This window comes from Anabrus simplex, chromosome 9 (assembly GCF_040414725.1).
Source record: "Anabrus simplex isolate iqAnaSimp1 chromosome 9, ASM4041472v1, whole genome shotgun sequence".
Classification (NCBI taxonomy): domain Eukaryota; kingdom Metazoa; phylum Arthropoda; class Insecta; order Orthoptera; family Tettigoniidae; genus Anabrus; species Anabrus simplex.
The window spans coordinates 133,807,910-133,828,213 of NC_090273.1; the positions used below are offsets into that span (position 1 = coordinate 133,807,910).

Consider the following 20,304-nt stretch of genomic DNA (forward strand, 5'->3'; position numbering starts at 1 on the left):
GGTCCGTGGTCCAACAGCTCTGCACTCCGACCGGCCAACCGAGCAGAGGAGGGGTGGCTACGGCACTACTGTGGCTCTCTACACCTATGCATTCGGAAAACGGAGAGGGGTTGGTCTCCAACTTCGGCTGTCCCAAGAATGGTTTTCCCTGGTTTTCCATTTTCCTGCATAAGGGCGACTGCCGGAACAGTTCTGTATAGGCCACAGCCGCCAACTCTCTCACCTTCTTTGCACATCTCCATCATCACCACAAATCTTCCGGCTTAAGAGACGCCGTCACCGGCTGATAGGCCCACCTCTCCCTTCAGAATTAAATCAATTTAGTAGTTTGTTTTACTATTATAATAATTATTATCAGTAGTAGTAGTAGTATGTTATATGAATCCACTAGATGGATTTTATGAGAATGCATTGCATAACAAAACCAAATTTTTCAAAGAGGGTTGTGATGATGGTTCTGGTACCTTTCCAGAACACGCATGAGGAAAAATTACAAGAATTTTTTTCTTTTCCAAACCGTCATCCATCCCAAAAATACATGTATACAACGCAAAGTTTACTGGTGGAAAAGGGTAACGGGTAAACTCAACCTCCACAAGTTGAACAGTTAGAAAGAGGTACTTTTTTCTTTTAAGTGTTCAAATCAACTTCAAAAATTCACCCTGAAAGTAAGAAGGAATTTTGTACTTACTCTTCTCGTAGTTGATCTGTCGCTCCTGCTGGCGGGCATTGTCGGCAGCCACTTTCAGCAGTCCTTGTATGTTGCGGAGCAGTGTCTCTGTGGACGAGATGCTGGGGTCCACGGTGACCCCAGGGGGTACGGCACCGGCTGCCGCTGCAGCGGACGCCAACGTCGAGTAGTTGATGGCATGTTGCGAGTCACTGCCGGGAGCGCTATTCAGGCCCATGTCTGGTGCATCGCTCAGATCTGAAAAGAAGTTAAAAGGAACCATTTAGCACTTTTCTATAAACGTCCTTCTTCCTTGATGAACTTCAAATATTAGGGGGGGGGGAGGGGAATATTCCAGATTTTTCAGCTCTTTGGTTCGTTTCACCCGGAGGTTCCGGGTCTGATAATTGTATACGGACGAAGGACGAAAGACTGGAAAATTGTTTTCATACAACCGTGGTCCACTGGAACTTCTCCATCAGCTACTGTGCTGAAAATATTTACCGTAGCTGTACAGGAAACATCTGAAAAGAAGGGGAGTTCTAGCATGCTGCAAATTTACAGCTCGAAAAATATGAATTCCATGACCAAACGCTGTGAAGTCTTATTCTGCTTCGAGAATAGTTTTATGTCTGTCTCGAAAGACTTCAAAAATTAGGCTCTTCCTGAAATAACCAGTTCAAGTTTATTTTATAATTATTTGGGAAACCAAAACAGTTAGATGACGAATTGCAGAGTTCCCAGCGAAAAATATACATTTCCAATAGAGCAGCACAATGCAGAATTTTAAAAATGAAAGTTAAACGAAGAAAAGTCCATTATGACAAAAATAGAGGAAGAAAATTAAAAGCTAACAAGATAACAGTAGGCTTAGGGAAACAACAATTAACAATAAAAATAATGGCGAATGGAAAGAGGAAGGAAACAATTAAAGATATATATATATATATATATATATATATTGCTATTTGCTTTGCGTCGTACTGACACAGATGGGTCTTACGGCGACGATGGGGACAGTGAAGGGCTAGGAGGGGGAAGGAAGCGGCCGTGGCCTTAATTAAGGTACAGCCCCGGCATTTGCCTGGTGTGAAAATGGGAAACCACGGAAAACCATCTTCAGGGCTGCCGACAGTGGGGTTCGAACCTACTATCTCCCGAATACTGGATACTGGCCGCACTTAAGCGACTGCAGCTATCGAGCTCGGTCAATTAAAGATTGAAGTAAAACGAAAAGAACTTATAGCTAGACACATGTACTGTAAGACAAATATGGATATGACTCATAAATAATGGTTTACTGCAGTACAGTAAAAATCAAGTAACAATACGTGCAATAGAGGGGACAGCAAGGAGAACAGAAAAAATGGATAAGAAGAAAGGAGTTATGCTGTCCATGTTAAATTGGTAGATTTCTGGTATACTTTTCAGGGAATGTACTTAAGCTAGGCTTTTGAAATTGTTAAGAACTCTGTATTATTGATTTATTTGCAACAATACCAGTCAGTTTGGAGAAATTATGAACGGAATATATTTTATGACTTTAGAAAATATAAACCTTTTAACCAACTGTTTTGACAAAGTTGTGTTAAGTATTTTAATTTCACATGGGCTAATTAGACTGGCATTGATATTTACTAATTAAATATAGTTATATATCGATAGAATGATACTGCGCGAATGTAAAAAAAATATTGTTGTAGAGAGAGTTATCGTTATAGAGAAGGGTTCAGAACAATCGGTTCTCGTATCGATTGGTGAACGCTATAACATCTGAAGACTGAACAACATTAAGTACCTGCAACATAATATCATTGAATTCACACTAATATGAGGTTTGTGAGAACAGAATCAAACCCAAAATAGGAAACGACCGTTCCTTACCTATGTCGAGCACAGTAAATTCACCGCTAATTGAGGAGTTTCTGTTCAATATGTGCTATTTTCACCTTACGGACGTTGTGGGAACAGCTCAATAAACTTGAAATAAAAGTCAGGCCCATGGAACATACCCATGATTGGGTTTGGTACAAATTTTAAGGAATTACATCTTTGTGGTCTGAATTGATCATAGCATTCGACGGTCCGGCTCCATGCCTAAATGGTTAGCGTGCTGGCCTTTGGTCACAGGGGTCCCGGGTTCGATTCCCGGCAGGGTTGGGAATTTTAACCATCATTGGTTAATTTCCCTGGCACGGGGGCTGGGTGTATGTGTTGTCTTCATCATCATTTCATCCTCATCACGACGCGCAGGTCGCCTACGGGTGTCAAATCAAAAGACCTGCACCTGGCGAGCCGAACCCGTCCTGGGATCTCCCGGCACTAAAAGCCATACGCCATTTCATAGCATTCGACAATATTCAACTACAGTAATCTGTGTGGACAAAATACTGATTTGTAGACATGATATAGGCATTTTCGGTGTTTGCCTTATGAAGAAAATAGGGTGAAATTATTTACGTTTCTCAGAGAACTTTGCTCCGATTGCTCATGAGGAAGGCTTCTCCAAAACGCAGAGCAAAGTAAAGAATTTCACGTTATTTTGTCAACACGGCATAAGCCCAGAAAGCCTATATCATCTCTATAATTACGGTCCGTGTAAGCATCAATGGTAAGATGAAATAACAACTTGTTTGTGGAAGTGTAAATAGTACCTTTTCAAAATACACTCCTCAATTTTTATTTATTATCCGTAATTGTGTTTCACACTCTGCAGCACTCCACTACTCTAAAGTACCAAATTTAAGTAAATCTGTTTCATATTCCTCTTCAAAGACAGAGAAGCACTCGAAGACCTCATTAATTCACTACTACAGTTACAACAGTCCCTGGACTGACGACAATGTGTCGAAAAGAGATAACGAAAGTCCTATTTTAGTTTTAAGCAAGCAGCAATCGATCAGCTATTTTTCTTCATTGACAGAACGGTCGAAAGATTTATGCATCATATTTTGAGTGTTTCTGATGATTTTGCCGAAATATGTTGTTTTCGCCGGTAAATAGCACATTTTCACAGAATTCGCACCAAAATTGCATATTCATACTAATTTCGCATTTTGAGTCACAATTCGCATTTTGTCGCACTTCTATTTATGCGTAAAAGTGATTTTATTCCACATTAGAATTACCGTAGGCTTGGATTCAGTACAAGATTCAAAAATTCACATTTATCGCAAATGCGATTTTTTGAGGTCCCTAGCTATCACACAGTAATGCTATTGACGAAACTGTTCTTCGCTATGCATGCGCCTTTTCTAGTTCCACATTCCAGCTGTTTGAGGTGCTGCTATTTGAAAGTAGATTTACGTGCTGTCTTGTGAAAGTCTATAGAATCGTTTACTTTACATTTACAAACTCTGTGGTGAGAGTACATGTGTACAAAATGTTACCTGATGTATTATATAGTACCAATAGGAGCAGAGAGGATTTGTGAATTGATTTAGGGTCTTTATGTCGAATGAGGCTAAGTTGTATGAAAATAACTTACCACTGTGGTGTTTATACATCTGGAAAACCATAACATAAGAAGGGTTAACGTACTTATTTTTTTGTATATATTTTGTCCTCCTTTCTAGCTTTCTGTCGGTTATGAATATCTGTGTTTTTATTTGTTGTAATGCATGACCTGTCAGCATGTTTATTCCTTATGTATGCTTGTACCCTCCTCCTTACTTTTCATTTTTGAAGATATATTGTGCTTTCTGCAGTCATGTCACTCATTTGGTGAGCTGTGATATAACTGTCTGACAGCTACAGCAGTGCCGTTAAAGTTACTTTGCTATTGACATCAAGTAAATCTTCCCAGTTTTCTGTAGCTTTTGCTCAACAAACCCACGCTCTAGGTAAGTACACAGCTATAAACACTCTTCAATCTTCGTACGGTAGTAACCACTATTCTGAATCAATTTTATGCTTGGGTTATTGTAGTACCAGGATGAAATTACATCTTCGGGGCCTGAAAAGGCAATCGTAATGGAGAGATTTATTCGTTAACGAAGGTATCCTAAAATCATTTACTGTACATTGAAATAACGCCGGGACGGGAATATTTAATTGTTACAGAGGAGATTGTTGTTGTATCGGTAATAGTTTTATGGAGATTTCACGGTATTAGCCTGCAATAACAGTTTCATGTGATATGCTCCACTAGTTTCTGAGATACACAAGTTCTGAGAAAAATGAATTGAAGTATTGACTGAATTGCTTCACCTCACTGATAAACCAGAATATCACTTCTCCGTATTCAGGAAGATCTAATTCCATTACTGCTAAAGGTAACCCACAAGATATTTATAATTTGATTAGACTCTTTTCTATCATACTTACACCAAGATTGATTTCCATTAGGACATAAGTATTGCACGGAGTTCTCTTTCTTTCTTTCATTCTTTCTTTCTTCATCCGTTTACCCTCCAGGGCTAGTTTCTCTCTGTCAAACTCAGCGAGGATCCCACCTCCATCGCCTCAAGAGCAGTGTCCTGGAGCGTGAGATTTTGGGTCGAGGGATACAACTGGGAAGGTGGACCAATACCTCGTCCAGGCAGCCTCACCTGCTATGCTGAACAGGAGCCTTGTTGGGGGGATGGAAAGATTGGAAAGGATAGAAAGGAAGAGGGAAGGAGGCGGTCGCAGCCTTAAGTTACGTACCATTCCGGCATTTACCAAGAGAGGAAATGGAAGACCACGGGAAACTACTTCAAGGATGGTTGAGATGGGAATCGAACCCCCTCTCCTCCACTCAGTTGATCTTCCCAGGCTGAGCGTATCTCTTTCCAGCCCTCGTACTACCTTTCTTATTTCAAGGCAGAGCCGGGAAGCGAACCCGAGCCTCCGGGAATGGCAGCTAAACACACAAACCACTACACCACAGAGGCGGACACGGAGTTCTCATGAGTGAAGATTTTAGGAAATTGTTAGCCCATTCTGCAGCTCTGGCCATAGTAATTTTGTAACCAACCTTTCACTCTGTCAGACGGTCTATTTTTTCCTCCAATATCCTTCCCGTCAGGTAGCACCTTTCCTGTTAGATCTTTGGTCAATCTGCGGAGCCTTGAAGCCATACTCTTCTGTACATGACCCAAATACCCTAACTTATCTAACGATAGCAAAACCAACTTAAAGGCAGCGCTTTTCTTAGCAAGTGGAGGGTGTATTCACAAACTAGCTGTCATAGTTTGTTGGTAAGAACCATTTATATAAGCTATTGCAGAAGTGGGCGTGTCCTCCGGTGTTAAATCTTGTTGATTAAGGGGTTATAAATAGCTTTCTTGCGAAATAATGTACGGTTTTCAACAGAATTCTGTTTCACAGATAGCCTAATAAGAACCTCAGAAAGTCAAAAGATCCCATTGTCAAATGTTTCGTCATGTAAGTCGCTCCTATATTAGTGTGTAGAAATGGGACTGTGGATAGATATTGGTTAATTCTTTCCTCGGTGTTGTTAAAAATAACAATGCTAATTGTTGGTTGTAATATTATTAAAACTTATCGCGTACCGAACGTGATATTCCGTATCTTGAAACGTTATGAAAGGAACAGGAAGAAAAAGAAAAATTAATAACATAAATAATAATGGCAACATGTAATAATTTAGAAGAAACAATTTGAGCAGCGGGAACAGGTTTTACGGTCGTGAATGATGGGAGAACTGCTCGTCTAACACTAGCTCATCCGAGGTCACGTTTTGAGTTGTGACCCGCAATGGTTCGGAATGTGGCTACACTTTGTGCTGAGAACATAATCGAAACGATTTAGGAGAAAAATCACTTCTATCTCAATGTAGTTCTTAAAATGTAGGATTATTGAGAAAAATTACGGAGGGGGATAGGTAAAAAAAAATAGCATACGGCGTTTAGTGCTGAGAATGTCCGGGAACAAGTTGGATTCTCCACATGCAGGTCTTTTGATTTGACGCCCGTAGACGACCTGCGCGTCGTGATGAGGGTGAAATGTTGGTGAAGACGCCACATAGGCCTACACCCAGCCCCCGTGCCAGCGGAATTCACCAATTACGGTTAACAATTCTTGACGCTGTCGGGAATCGAACTTGAGACCCACGTAACCAAAGGCCAGCACGCTAACCACTTAAGTTAGACATGGAACGGTGATAGGTGAGCCAGGTCGGTCTGTCCCGCAATGACGTCGCAATGTGCAAGTCTTAATTTGCGTGAAAGGAAAGACGCAATAGAAGAGTTATGATAGCAATGTTCGATCCTGTTCGAGTACCTCTTCCCAAAGATTCCTCACACGGTAATATTTAAAAATTCTTTTTTTGACAATTGGCTTTACGTCGCACCGACACAGATAGGTCTTATAGCGACCATGGGATAGGAAACTGTTAGGACTGGAAAGGAAGCAGACGCAGACTTAATTTTACAGTACGTTTGTCTGGTGTGAAACCACGGAAAAATATCTTCAGGGCTGCCGACATTGGGTTCAAATTCAAACCCACTGTTTCCAGAATGCAAGCTCACAGCTACGCGCCCCTAACCGCACAAAGCATTTCATAATATATTTTAATTAAATACAGCCATAACACATATATAAAAACAACAGGAAACTATCATGACTTCGAATGCTATTTTTGCTAGTTGCTTTACGTCGCACCGACACAGATAGGTCTTGTGGCGACGATAGGACAGGGAAGGGCTAGGAGTGGGTAGGAAGCGGCCTTGGCCTTAATTAAGGTACAGCCCCAGCATTTGCCTGGTGTGAAAATGGGAAAGCACGGAAAACCATTTTCAGGGCTGCCGACAGTGGGGTTCGAACCTACTATCTCCCGAATACTGGATACTGGCCGCACTTAAGCGACTTGAGCTATCGAGTCTTCGAATGCAAGACCGTCGTAAACTGCACTCATTAACCCTTCTCCACAGAATACTCAATTCAGATAAAATAAATTGCCTTTCATCACACTTTAAATTTCTCTCATCATGTCATCACCACAGTTCACGATGCTCTTCTCTCTTGCTATACTTGTATCCCACATTATAACGAACAGCAATTTATCCGCAATCTCTGCTGCAGAGTCATGGAATCCCCTCCCTGCCAACATTAGGGACACGGCTCCCCTTAAGAAAATCAGAGTAGGCTGCTAAAGGTACTTTCTTTATTCCTCAAACTGACTTGTCGGATGACCGAGGTACGAATGAGTCAGTTACTGTTGTATTAAGATTTTAAATATGTATTAGAATTAGTTTCAGAGCTATTTTAATGTTCAAGTACGTGGCTTCGCCTCGATAGTGTATTATTATTATTATTATTATTATTATTATTATTATTATTATTATTATTATTATTATTTATCCGTTTACACTCCAGGATCGGCTTTCCCTCGGACTCAGCGAGGGATCCCACCTCTACTGCCTCAAGGACAATGTCCTGGAGCTTCAGACTCTGGGTCGGGGATACAACTGGGGAGGATGACCAGTACCTCGCCCAGGTGGCCTCACCTGCTATGCTGAAGAGAGGCCTTGCGGGGGATAGGAAGACTGGAAGGGACAGACAAGGAAGAGGGCCTTAAATTAGACACCATCCCGGGATTTGCCTGGAGGAGAAGTGGGAAACCACGGAAAATCACTTCCAGGATGGCTGAGGTGGGAAACGAACCCACCTCTACTCAGTTGACCTTCCGAGGCTGAGTGGACCCCGCTCCAGCCCATACCACTTTTCAAATTTCGTGGCAGAGCCGGGAATCGAAGCCGGGCTTCCGGGGATGGCAGCTAATCACACTAACCACTACACCACAGAATTATTATTATTATTAATGTACTTTATTTATCCACTTTGTTTCAATGAAATGGAATTGCTTAGCTTCTCCCTGCTTAATTCGCGATGTGTATCCCCTTCCTTGGACGGCATTTTATTGGAGTTTTACTCACTATTTACACAATATTCTAAGAGGGTGAGAAAGAAATACCGGATACGGAGCCTGGACAGTAACTTGAAGCAATTGCAAGATTTGCTTGGGGTTCACTGTCTCCGCGCCTGGAGGAAATTCGAAATCTCGGCGACGCTCTTTCGACCAGCTGCTGTAGGAGAGGCAGGCCGTGGTCTGAATCTAGAAGCCGAGCACGATTTTAGAGTGAGGCGCCGGAGCCGTGGCAGGTGGTGACAGCATCTCGCTGAGCTTTTCCGAGATGACGCCAGGCTGCGTCACGATCGCTGCCTTTTTACCTTTATTACGGTTGGGCACGAAGGTAATTACTGCGATAACTAATACTTCAAGTTCGCCCCCAAAGAACACAACATAAATCGCAGGGTCACTAGTTCAAACCCAGTACACTAAGTCATGAAAGGAGGTCATCTATTTTAAAGAAGTTGAAATAAGTTAGTTTCTCTCTCTATTTATTTTCCATATAGCTGTTAATAAACTCACGTAAGATGTTATCTTAGATCGCTGACCTCTATAGCCGTGCTCTTACTTATCGTGAGAAGACTTGAAAAATCAAGGGTCAGTAGTTTGATTCCAGTCCACTTTCGTTTACAAAATATCGTTGCAGATACAGCTCATCGATGTATTCAGTGGTAGAGTGACGGAGTTTTGAACCTAGCTGAGGTAGCTGATTTACGAAAGCAAACCCCAAAGGGCCATGGCCTACCAAGCGACCGCTGTTCATCTCGAAGGCCTGCAAAGTATGAGGTGTCGTGTGGTCAGCACGACGAATCCTCTCGACCGTTATTCTTGGCTTTCTAGACCGCGACCTCTATATCACTGTTAGATAGCTCCTCACTTGTTTTCACGTAGGCTGAACTGACCTTGAACCAGCCCTCAGATCTAGGAAAAATCCCTGACCTGGCCGGAAACCGAACTCAGGGCCTCCGGGTAAGAGGTAGGCACGCTACCCCTACACCGCGGGACCAACCAGTTGATTTCTGAAGAGTTGTCCAAAACGTTAGCACTCTCTGTGAGTGTTGGTAAAAAGTAAACAAATGAAATGCCGTATGGCTTTTAGTGCCGGGAGTGTTCGAGGACATGTTCGGCTCGCCAGGGGTAGGTCTCTTGATTTGACTCCCTTAGGCGACCTGCGCTACGTTATGAGGATGAAATGATGATGAAGACAACATATATACCCAGCCTCCGTGTCAGCGGAATTAACCAATGAGGGTTAAAATTTCCGACCCCACGGGTATTCGAACCCGGGACCCCTGTGAACAATGGACAGCACACTAACCATTTAGCCATGGAGCGGGACGTGATTGTTGGCGACTTGGCTTTTAAAGACACCCGGCAAAATTAAATTATCTCAGCCAAAGGAACCACTCATGCGTCGCGAATCTGTCTACTTACTGGACGGTCCTTGGTCGGATTCCTGACGAGGTCAGGGAGTTTCACTTGGATATGAGAGCTAATTCAAAGTCACGGTGAGATGGCAGCCTCACTATAGAAAGCCAAGATCGAGAGGTAAGGGGATTCATCGCGTGTCATCTCCAGGCTTTGGGATTAATCAGTTAACAATCTGATAGGCCAAAGCTCATCATGTCAGTTTTGGTAAATATCTCTTTATATATATGTATATAGAACAGGCGTTAAAAGAAACCAGAGAGGAATTTGGAAAAGGAATCGCAGTCCAGGAAGAAGAAATTTGGGATTTGCTGGTGATATTATTATTTTATCTGAGTTTGCAAAAAATCTTGAAAAAGTGCTGAATGGTACAGATACAATCTTGCAGAAGGAACACTATAATGGTCCATTTATTACTGAATTACACTGTCTTGCCTGTAGTCTATGTTATTCAATTCCGTAGTTTATACAAAGTTGAGAACAGACTACAGCATCTATGATCGTGCTACGTCTCTCATTCGATTCGTTATCAACTCAAGAAATGTACAAAGACACTAAAGGTTCTAAATGTTTGTTTATAAATGTTGAAAGAAGTAAAATAAATATGTAATTGTACCGGCGTTTTGAGACGCGTGCAACAGAGGTATATTTAGCCGTTCGAATTTAAACATAGTGGATACAGCGGATTCAAACAGCGCCGTAATCTTAATGCTTTTTGCCTTCTTCATCGAATACTTTCCTCATGCTCACCTCCCTACTTGTACAGTCAATTTCACCATCTCACATCCAACTACAGTTTCGGAACATGGTAAAAATTTGATACACTGCTATGTATTCCACCTCACCGCATCACACGGTACACAAACTCATTTGTTATTTATTTGACACAACAATGGAATACACTACCCGTCTCTGTCAGAGGAGCCTCACTTGCTAGTTTTAGGCAACTTTGCCACCGATACCTACTAAGTAATAGATGAAGTCCTAAATTGTTATTCGTATGTTATGGAAATATTGTAAATTTAGTCTTCCTCAAACTATAGAATTTATTTAATCACACTGTTATTATTAAGGATAATAGAAATTAGATAATCATGTCATAATTGTGTAAATAATCATCTTCATCATCATCATTACTTTCCTATTTTTTCGTATTTTTTATAATTGCTCCTTACATAATATTATATTGTTTAGTAGTTGCAAGATGTTTCAATTTTTAAGTCCATTTATTTTAATTTTGCACTTGAATACACTGTATTTTCTGGTTAGATGGAAGAGATAATGGCCTTAATCTTGCCAGACAAAGTAAATCCATTGTAATGTATTGTAGTGTATTCAGCATTAATACAAAGGGTTTCTTTAATAAATGGCATTGGCAATAACGCACCATGTGGATGCGAAGTACTTTCTTCGATCGTTCGTAATGGATGGGGTTTGTTGTTAAAACATGAGGGCATTCAAACACCGAATTTAATTATCCAGTTTCGCAACATGAATCAGGTAAATAAAGTAAAAAAAGTATTGTTTGTTTGTTTGTGTGATTCCTACTTCCGGCAGCGGTCGATATACCTCGTTAAGAGGGGACTGTGCATAATGATTTCGGTTAGAGGAAGGCTATCTTATGTTTAATTGTTATAGCATTTACTCATAATGATGGTATTTAGGAGTTTAGGAACATGAGTTTCAGCTTTATTGAAAATCACCTTCAGTGTGAACGTTAGACATAACGAAATCAGCGAGGTTACTTAGCAACCGTGCAGACTCTGATGTAAAGTAGCCTATTGATGGATGGCCATGCCTGAAAGACATGTAGACGCCTCTAACGTTCACACTACAGAAGGATGCAGATGACTTTAAATACAGTTGGAAATCGAGTTCCTAAAGTGCAGTAATTCGAGGTAAAATATTTTAAAATCCATTATTATCGTATGTTCTTGACTTGAGATTCGTTGCTGAGAATTTGTTGAAATATAATATGGTAGTCTACATCCCCGAGGAATACGCAGTATTCAGTATTTTGCAAATTTCTTGAGTTAATCACGAAACGAATGAAACTTTACCCATCACGTAGTTTGCTCATAATTTATTTCAAAACACATCTGTTGTCAAAATATTGTCGGTTTCTTACGTTCTGAAACAAATCAGTCGAGATTTTCTCTGCGAAACGAAAAGAATTTCATTTTATTTTCTTGGCACGACATAGCACCGAAAAGCCTAATGTCTAAATTTGAATCAATTTCTGGCTTATGCAATACACAGACTGTGATTCAGTATGTTAGGTTCCAGCTGATGCCTTCAGTGACATAGCAGAAAGGTGTCCTGTTTCTTACTTTTCCTTCATTTTTCTTTAGTCCAATATTTTTTAACAGTCATCAAGGGGCGAGTCGCCCATGCGGTTAGGGGCGCGCAGCTGTGAGCTTGCATCCGGCGTGATAGTGGGTTTGAACCCCACTCTTGGCAGCCCTAAAGGAGGTTTCTTGTGGTTTCCCATTTTCACAAAAGGCAAATGTACCTTAATTAAGGCCGCAGCCACTTCCTTCCCACTTCTATACCTTTCCTATCTCATCTTCGCCGTAAGACCTATCTGTGTCGATACGATGTAAAGCAAGTTGTAAAACAAAATTAACACTCATCGAATAGACAAACAGCTATTGCCGCTTCAGGCGACTAGTTTCCCTAAATTTCAGTATAACGTGATATTTAAATTTCTTTTCGGAAGCCCCTCGTATGTATGAATGGCTGCTGTCAGTGGAAAGCAGTAACAGGTTTGTGAACAATGGCCCGCTCAGACCGGTAGCGTAGCGCCCTGGGCTCTATCACTTGCGATACCATCTCCTGGAATGCGGTGTCAGCACACGGTAAAGATGGCTGGTCGATATTATTGAACCATGAACGATTAACGCCCTCAACTCATAATATTCTACCGGATCTCGCGAACGGCTTCCTAAACAAACCAGGCTCCGATCTCCCTGATAGATGGTAAAATTGCAACAGTCTTGCTCCTGTGTTTATGGGTATGATCTTGAGCGTTGAAAAGTGCTGTATTGTTCTCTGTCGCATTCTTTCTTCCTCGCATATTGGCTTCATTGTGTAATGGGAAAGGAATTCATTTCAGAACAGAACAAGAATGAAGTGAGTCATCAAGCCCTGTTAACACTTCCTCTTACTGATGATTACATTCCAATTTTTTAACTACTGACTGTGTAGTATATCACGTAGTAACTTTGTAAAATCAAAGATACAATAAAGTTAGTGTACAGAAGGACCTAAGTAACTTAAACAAGGAGGCTACAGATCTTGCAACATGTACTCAAATTTAAGAAGGCCATGGAAGGGAACTCAGCATATAGTTCACTTAGACGGTAAATAGACTAAAATGTCAGTATAGATATACGTAAGATAATACAGAATAGCATGCACGTGGATATCGATACAGAAAGCTGTGGATATAATGAATACAAAAGCACAGAACGTAATAGAGAAGGCTGTGGGCCTCGATGCCGCTACAGAAGACCATGGATCGAAAGAATACAGAAACGCATAACCTAGCACAGAAGGCCATGAGCTAGGATTTATTTACATTGGCTGTAGATCAGCAGAATACAGGAGGACGTGGACCTCGGAGTTGCTACAGATGACCATGGATCCAAAGAATACAGAAATGCATAACCTAATACAGAAGGCCATGAGCTAGGTTTTATTTACTTTCAGTGTAGATGTGTAGATAAAGAAGACCGCGGATGGCATGGACTAGGATGTTTGTAAAGAAAGAAAAACCAGGCAAACAAATGGTTGTACATGACTGTTGATATTGTGATTCTCTCTCTCAAGTGTTCAGTCCGTAGATTGGTTTGCGGCAGCTCTCCATTTAACTCTATTTCCCGCCCTCCTCTTGAGTTCAACATAGATTCCATATTTAAAATTTCCTATTATCTGCTCAATATAATGGATATAGGGTCTTCCTCGGTACTCCTTTCCTTCAATCATTCCTTATAATGTCATTTTAAGCAAGCTGTCATGTCTTAGTACATGCTCTATTAATTTTTCTCTCTAGTTCTTATGCTTCCCTTGCTTTCTTATAGACTTCTTTATTTGTAATCCAATCTCTCTAACTGATCTATAACATTCTTCTGTTGATATTGTGGTTATAGAACGTTTTTCATGAGCTCCGACGCACGGCAATGTACTATTGTTCTTCACAATTCTCACATGAACTAGATGATATTCGAACTGAGACCACCTTGGCGAGAAGCCAGTGAATCTATCACATAATTATCACGCTCCGGTACAGAAAGATATGATCTTATAAAGGAGGACTGTGCACTTGTACGATTGCACACACTTTTTACAGAGGTTGCCTCGATTTTAACAGAGCATCCTGTGATGTTATTTCTTTATTTTTTTATTTGTTTGTCTTCAGTATTGGTGAAGTTAAGAATTGTGATCCTCTCTTACACTTAGCCACATCATTGTACAGAAAAATTGTAGAGAATATTCAATATTTTAAAAGAAACTAATTTGCAACATTAATTTAAAATAAATGCATCATAATAATTATACCAATATGCACATATCATTTGTCAAATTACTAATTGAAATTTAATGAACAATAAGTTTAAATTAATTTAAAGAAAATTAACTAAATAATACACACACACACACCATCATTCACTCATCAAGATTCACACCGATGGTTTATGCACCTAAGATGTACTTTCTGCAGGAAGACTTGAAAGACTCTAGTCAGTTACTGCTGCGGGTGTTATTTGAAACACAGTTTCATAGTCTACTTCCCGTCGCAATAAATGAGCGATTATAAGCAGCTGACCTGCTAAATGGATTGGCAAGTGTAGTAACAAAGCGTGTATTATGATGGTGAAAAGAGGAAGGGCATGTACTTTACTCAGAAGACTGATATTTTAATGAAAATGAAATGAAATGGCGTATGGCTTTTACTACCGGGAGTGTCCAAGAACATGTTCGGCTCGCCAGGTGCAGGTCTTTCTATTTGACGCCCGTAGGCGACCCGCGCGTCGTGATGAGGATGAAATGATGATGAAGACGACACATACACCCAGTCCCCGTGTCAGAGAAATGAACCAATAATGGTTAAAATTCCCGACCCTGCCGGGAATCAAACTCGGGACCCCTGTGGCCAGAGGCCACAACGCTAACCATTTAGCCATGGAGCCGGACTGAGATTTTAATGTTGACAACATTTTTAGCAGATCCGGAAAGGTTTCAAATTATGTCTTGGATAGCTCTATGAAACTAAAAGAAGACATTTCAAAAATCAACTCCTGCCTAAATGCAGCTCCGGAAAAATAGCATTAAATCGTTTATTTCTTACCTCGTATTCATATTGATTCAAATCCTAAACAAATTTATTTACATAACTCATTGTGTAGTATGTGGCTTGATTCAATAACTTCAGGCGTTTTTTGATTTTTTAAAAAATGCCCACACCGAATGTAGAGTCTACCACATTAGTGCTCGTAGTGGTGGAAAAAGGCACAATTCTAATCTAATCGACCGCATAAGGATGATTAAGAAAAGGATTGTAATTTTTAGGAATAAATAAAGAATATATTCTCGTATTTTATTATATTTTATTTACTTAATATTCGTAGCTCGTGTCCGTAGGATGTTTTCAACAATGAGTTGATTGCCTGAAAACTGTGGATTTTTAAACAGTTCTCGTCATCATGTTTATTTACGTGAATTTGGCTCTTAAGTAATACAAAGTTACTGCCATTTGCTATAGAAATCCGTACCTATGGGAAGAAGTTTATTATAGTGCCTTCTTTATTCTGGATTGAAACAGCACAGAACTATACAGAACTCACTATATCTCTTGCCTCTCTTATTACGATTGAAGTAGAGAATAAATAAGCATTTCTTCTAATAGTGCCAAAAGGAGTTCAAAATTCAACCACTGTGAAGTGAACAGAATCGAAAGAACCTCTAGTGATATATTCAAGAAGAAATATTTTCCAAACTAAGGTATACTTGATACCTATACCTTGCATTGTTAGGCACTAACAGAGTAGAATACAAAGTAATTTTGCTAGAAAAGGATTGCCATCCAGCCCGCTCTTCTATAATGTAGGGAGTGTAACATAAATTCTAGGGGTTCTGATAGACTGTACCCCTAATGTGAATGCAAAACTCATAGCATAGTCCTTGTACAGGCTGGAGCATAATGGTTATTCGCTTCTGTATGTTTGCATTCTATCATATTACTACCAAAAAGGCCAGGCTTTTATGCCAAAAGAACAGAATGTCATATCTCTCTTTGTTAGTTAAGGCAGAACATTCATTAATCTCATTTAAAACGGGCTAGTTGGCTCTGCGGTTCGGGGCGCTCAGCTGTGAGCTTGCATCCGGGAGATAGTGGGTTCGAACCCCACTGTCGGCAGGCCTGAATATGGTTTTCGGTGGTTTTCCATTTTAACTCCAGGCTGTAGCTTAATTAAGGTCACGGCCGCTTCCTTCCCACTCCTAGGTCTTTCCTATTCCATCGTCGCCATAAGACCTATCAGTGTCGGTGCGACTTAAAGCAAATGGCAAAAAAATCCCATTTACATATTTTCCTCTGAAAGTAAAGTTTAAAATTATTATAGTAAAATGCTCGTAATCTGGCATTAACCAATAATGCATTTGTTTCTTAAGGGGATACGGAACGCTTAAAATGGTCAAAAATATATTTTTTTATTTTTTTCATTTTATGAATCTCTGAAGTCTGCTCTTTTACAAATGATGTATAATGCATTATAGTTTAACAATTAAAGTTGCCACAGTTTTAATTTAAACTTGCGCTAACAATGAGAAAATCATACGTGGGGAAAGTTTTAACTGCAGTTTTCTCAGTTTCCAATGTTTTCAAATATATGTTCCTTTTCCTAGGTGACTATTTATCACAGGGCTGTGTAATTTTCATCATGAGTTTGTCTCATATTGGTTAACATTTTAACGGAGGGATTTCCTGATTTCTATAAAACTGTTTGTAATTTGGCTGTTTTATAGGAAAAAATGTATTCTATTTATTGACTGTTAAAAAAATATGTATCTGAGTCCCCTTAAGTCCAATTACAAAAACGCTCCGTCAGTATGTCAAATAAGATTCGAATAAAATGTGACATAGATTTCATTTTCATAACTTTATTAGATCCTGAGAAAAAGGAACATGAATTAAACAAATTTAACATTGGTAAGATAGGCGGCTCCGTATCCCCTTAACATCGTGCAGAGTACTTATCAAGGTCGTTCCAATCCTACACTACAGTGAAGTCAGATTTTCTTTTTCTGTACAGTGTTAGTAGAGCTTCATTTGTCGGATCTTATACAACACTTACCACCTCTACCAGCCTCAGCTCTGAAGAGGGACTTGTACTTACCGTGGTGATCATCACTGTCAGGTTGCTTAGATCTAGGACAAGGCACAGTACTCACCTTGGTCCTTATCGTCCTCTTCATCCACATCGCTCACGTTGTCATCGTCTTCCTCATCTTCTCCCCCTGTGTGGCCCGCCTCACTGCCCGAGTGCTCGCCTCCTGAACCACCCCCGCTCTTGGACAGGTTCAGCACCGGCGAGTGCCCGTTGGAGGAGCCTGCGAACCAAGCGTATACTGCTCATCACTTATCGAGATCTAAATCACCGCATCACAACCTGAGCAAACCTTAAAGTTAAAACAACTTTCACATTTACAAAGTTTATTTGTAGTAAATAAAACACCAGATTTAAATATGTATTTGGTAGATTTTTTATATAAACATGATTTAGTATTAAATTTCTTAAAATAAATTGTTTGAGGAACCACATGTATTATTTGTTTCTCAATTACAGTTTTTTTTAAATGTTTTGAAAAGGTGTGCTTGTATGATAGCCTGTTTGGCAGTATCATAAAAGAAAAAGAATTGATCACTGAAGAAGACTTTAAGCAAGGTGAAAACAATGATGCTTAAATTATAAATAGTATATATTGGCTATAAGGATATTAACGCTTATTTGAGATTAATGGTCAGTAAAACTGTATATGACTTTCCTTCCATTTAGCATTTATTATTTAATAACACAGTTACAAGCGGAATTGTGACCTTGCAAAGATATATAGCACAATAAAGACACTTTTATTCAACATGTAATGAATGATATAAAGAATTACAAGAAGCTGCCATAGTTGTATTGTCAATTATTTGTAACTGGAAGGCCTTCGTATGCCATTTCACTAGACTTTGATCTACAGTCAGCATGACTCCTGCATCCTCAACCTATATCCTTTGAGTTGTAGCGGAACCCTTCCTTTTTGCTGTTAACATATTCAAGAGTTGTTAACGGTATTTTCTTGGGCTTTTAGTGGCAGGTTGTTGCTAATATCATTCATTGCCCATCTCCGCTGAATGCATGTATTTACTGACTATTTTAAGAAAATCAGGCTTCCGCAATAGACTAATATTTACCTAAAAGCACCAAAGAAAACTAAAGCACGCGCGTACACTAGGATACACTGAAGTCGTTTCGGAGGAGGGGGGATATTTGCCAACACATCTTATTTTGAGGAAGCTCGCGTTCGTCATTTAGAGGGCGAATAAGAGGTTGTTTCAATGCCTTCTGCTCGCGTTGACGCTAGCTGGGGATCCAGTGACTGTGGTGACGATACCCTAATCCTTCGACGCGAAAGGCTAAAATCAAAATATGTTTCCTACGTATTTTGCTACCGTAATAAATACAATGTAGTGGAACCTTATTTATTAATTTATTTTGAGGAAAAGTAATTAACAGCATTTTTTCCTAATTTTATAAGGAATTTTCCGGAGTTTTAGAATATTCTCACTTTTTAATAAAAGCACTTACTGGTATTTATCGAGCACAATATAGTGTACTAACTTTAGTCATAATCAACACTGCATTATACCTGGACCATTTAAAAGTAAAGAGCTAAATAAGAAATAAGATTATGAGGTAGTATCAGTCGGACGAAACGTGTCTAATGCGGAAGATACAGTATAGGAAGTCCAGGATGGCAGAAAATAATCATTAACCGGGACAGAGAGAAGTTGAGAATGTATTTACTAGACGGATGATTGGCCGGGAGAAACACTTAAGATATATTAAATATATAAAGGATAGTATCCAGGCGAATTTCACTGGAATACTAATCGCAGATGTACATGTTTCTGGGTATAAACAAATTCCTGGTTGGCTATTCCTGGACTTCGTGTTCCCATATAGTACCGTGTTATTGGCGAAATAGCGGTTCAAGGAGGTCACAAGATGTACTGCACATTCATGTTATCACGGAGTTCGCTCCTTCTTATAATTTAGCCATAGAAACCATCACCTGTGCACCATCAGTAGCCTGGGTGTCGATGACTGGTCCCAGATCTTCGAACGATAATCTCACTGGAAGTGGGTGTAGTCACTTTTTGCAAACCATAGAATTGTGAGATAATACTTTGAGTCTGTTCGACAGAAAAAATTAATCGCAATAAAAATGGAGACAAGAAAAGTACGAACAGTTACTGATAAACAATCGGAACGTTTTCGAAGGTACCATTGTTTCTTCACCATTTAGTTTATGTCACAGCGTGCTGGACAAGTATGAGGACGATGGGATACAACACGACCAGAGAGTTTGGCGATGGGAAACCATGGAAAACCATCATCAGGACCGCTGGTAGTGAGGATCCAACCCACCATCAACTTAACAACTTCTCAGCCTGACAGACTCGGTTTTCGCCAATTTAAAAACACAATATGTTGATCATGGTATTGAATGCTATGTATATCTCCACTTCGAAATCCTCTCGATACCTGTTTTATCCATTTCATTTGTGCTGACAATTGGCCGTGATCGGTCTCACGATCCGACACCGATGTATTTCAAGTTAAATTTTGCATATCGTCTGTTTTGTATTGGTATTAATGATGTCAACTTGTGCATCAATGCGTTTGTTTGGTGTTTGATTTCCTATCGCCATGCTTAGTTGAATAGTGATCAACTATGCTGTAGTTCAGTAATTAACGAATTAAAAAATTCACCACATCCGGTCCAGAGCATCAACGTTCTGCATGTCACGGTATGCTCCCTGCACTGGACTCTGATTACATTATACTTTGACAGTACAATTACAAGCTAAATACTCAACCAACTGAAGGTAAAAACGTATTTTTCCGCCTCTTATGTCAGAACTGAATATATCAATGCAGAGTGCAATTTTGTTTATGCGCGTTGTTCTCATTTCGTATCGTATATTTGGTAACTGGAACGCGGATGCTTAAGCAGGAATAATAATAATTTATTTATTTACATTTTATAGCCTTCATTGGCCCACTCTAGCCAACTTTAT

General features: G+C 39.9%; 1 protein-coding gene across 1 annotated transcript in view; it reads right to left on the reverse strand.

Moving 5' to 3' along the window:
- The window catches only part of dac (dachshund), a 1,035,159-nt gene that overhangs the window by 323,168 nt on the left and 691,687 nt on the right, over window positions 1–20,304 (reverse strand). The window contains exons 6-7 of the mRNA XM_068229282.1: window positions 17,406–17,564; window positions 692–928 (exon numbers count right to left, since the gene is read on the reverse strand). Of these exons, the coding sequence (XP_068085383.1) occupies window positions 692–928; window positions 17,406–17,564 (396 nt within the window). The remainder of the gene's footprint in view (window positions 1–691; window positions 929–17,405; window positions 17,565–20,304) is intronic.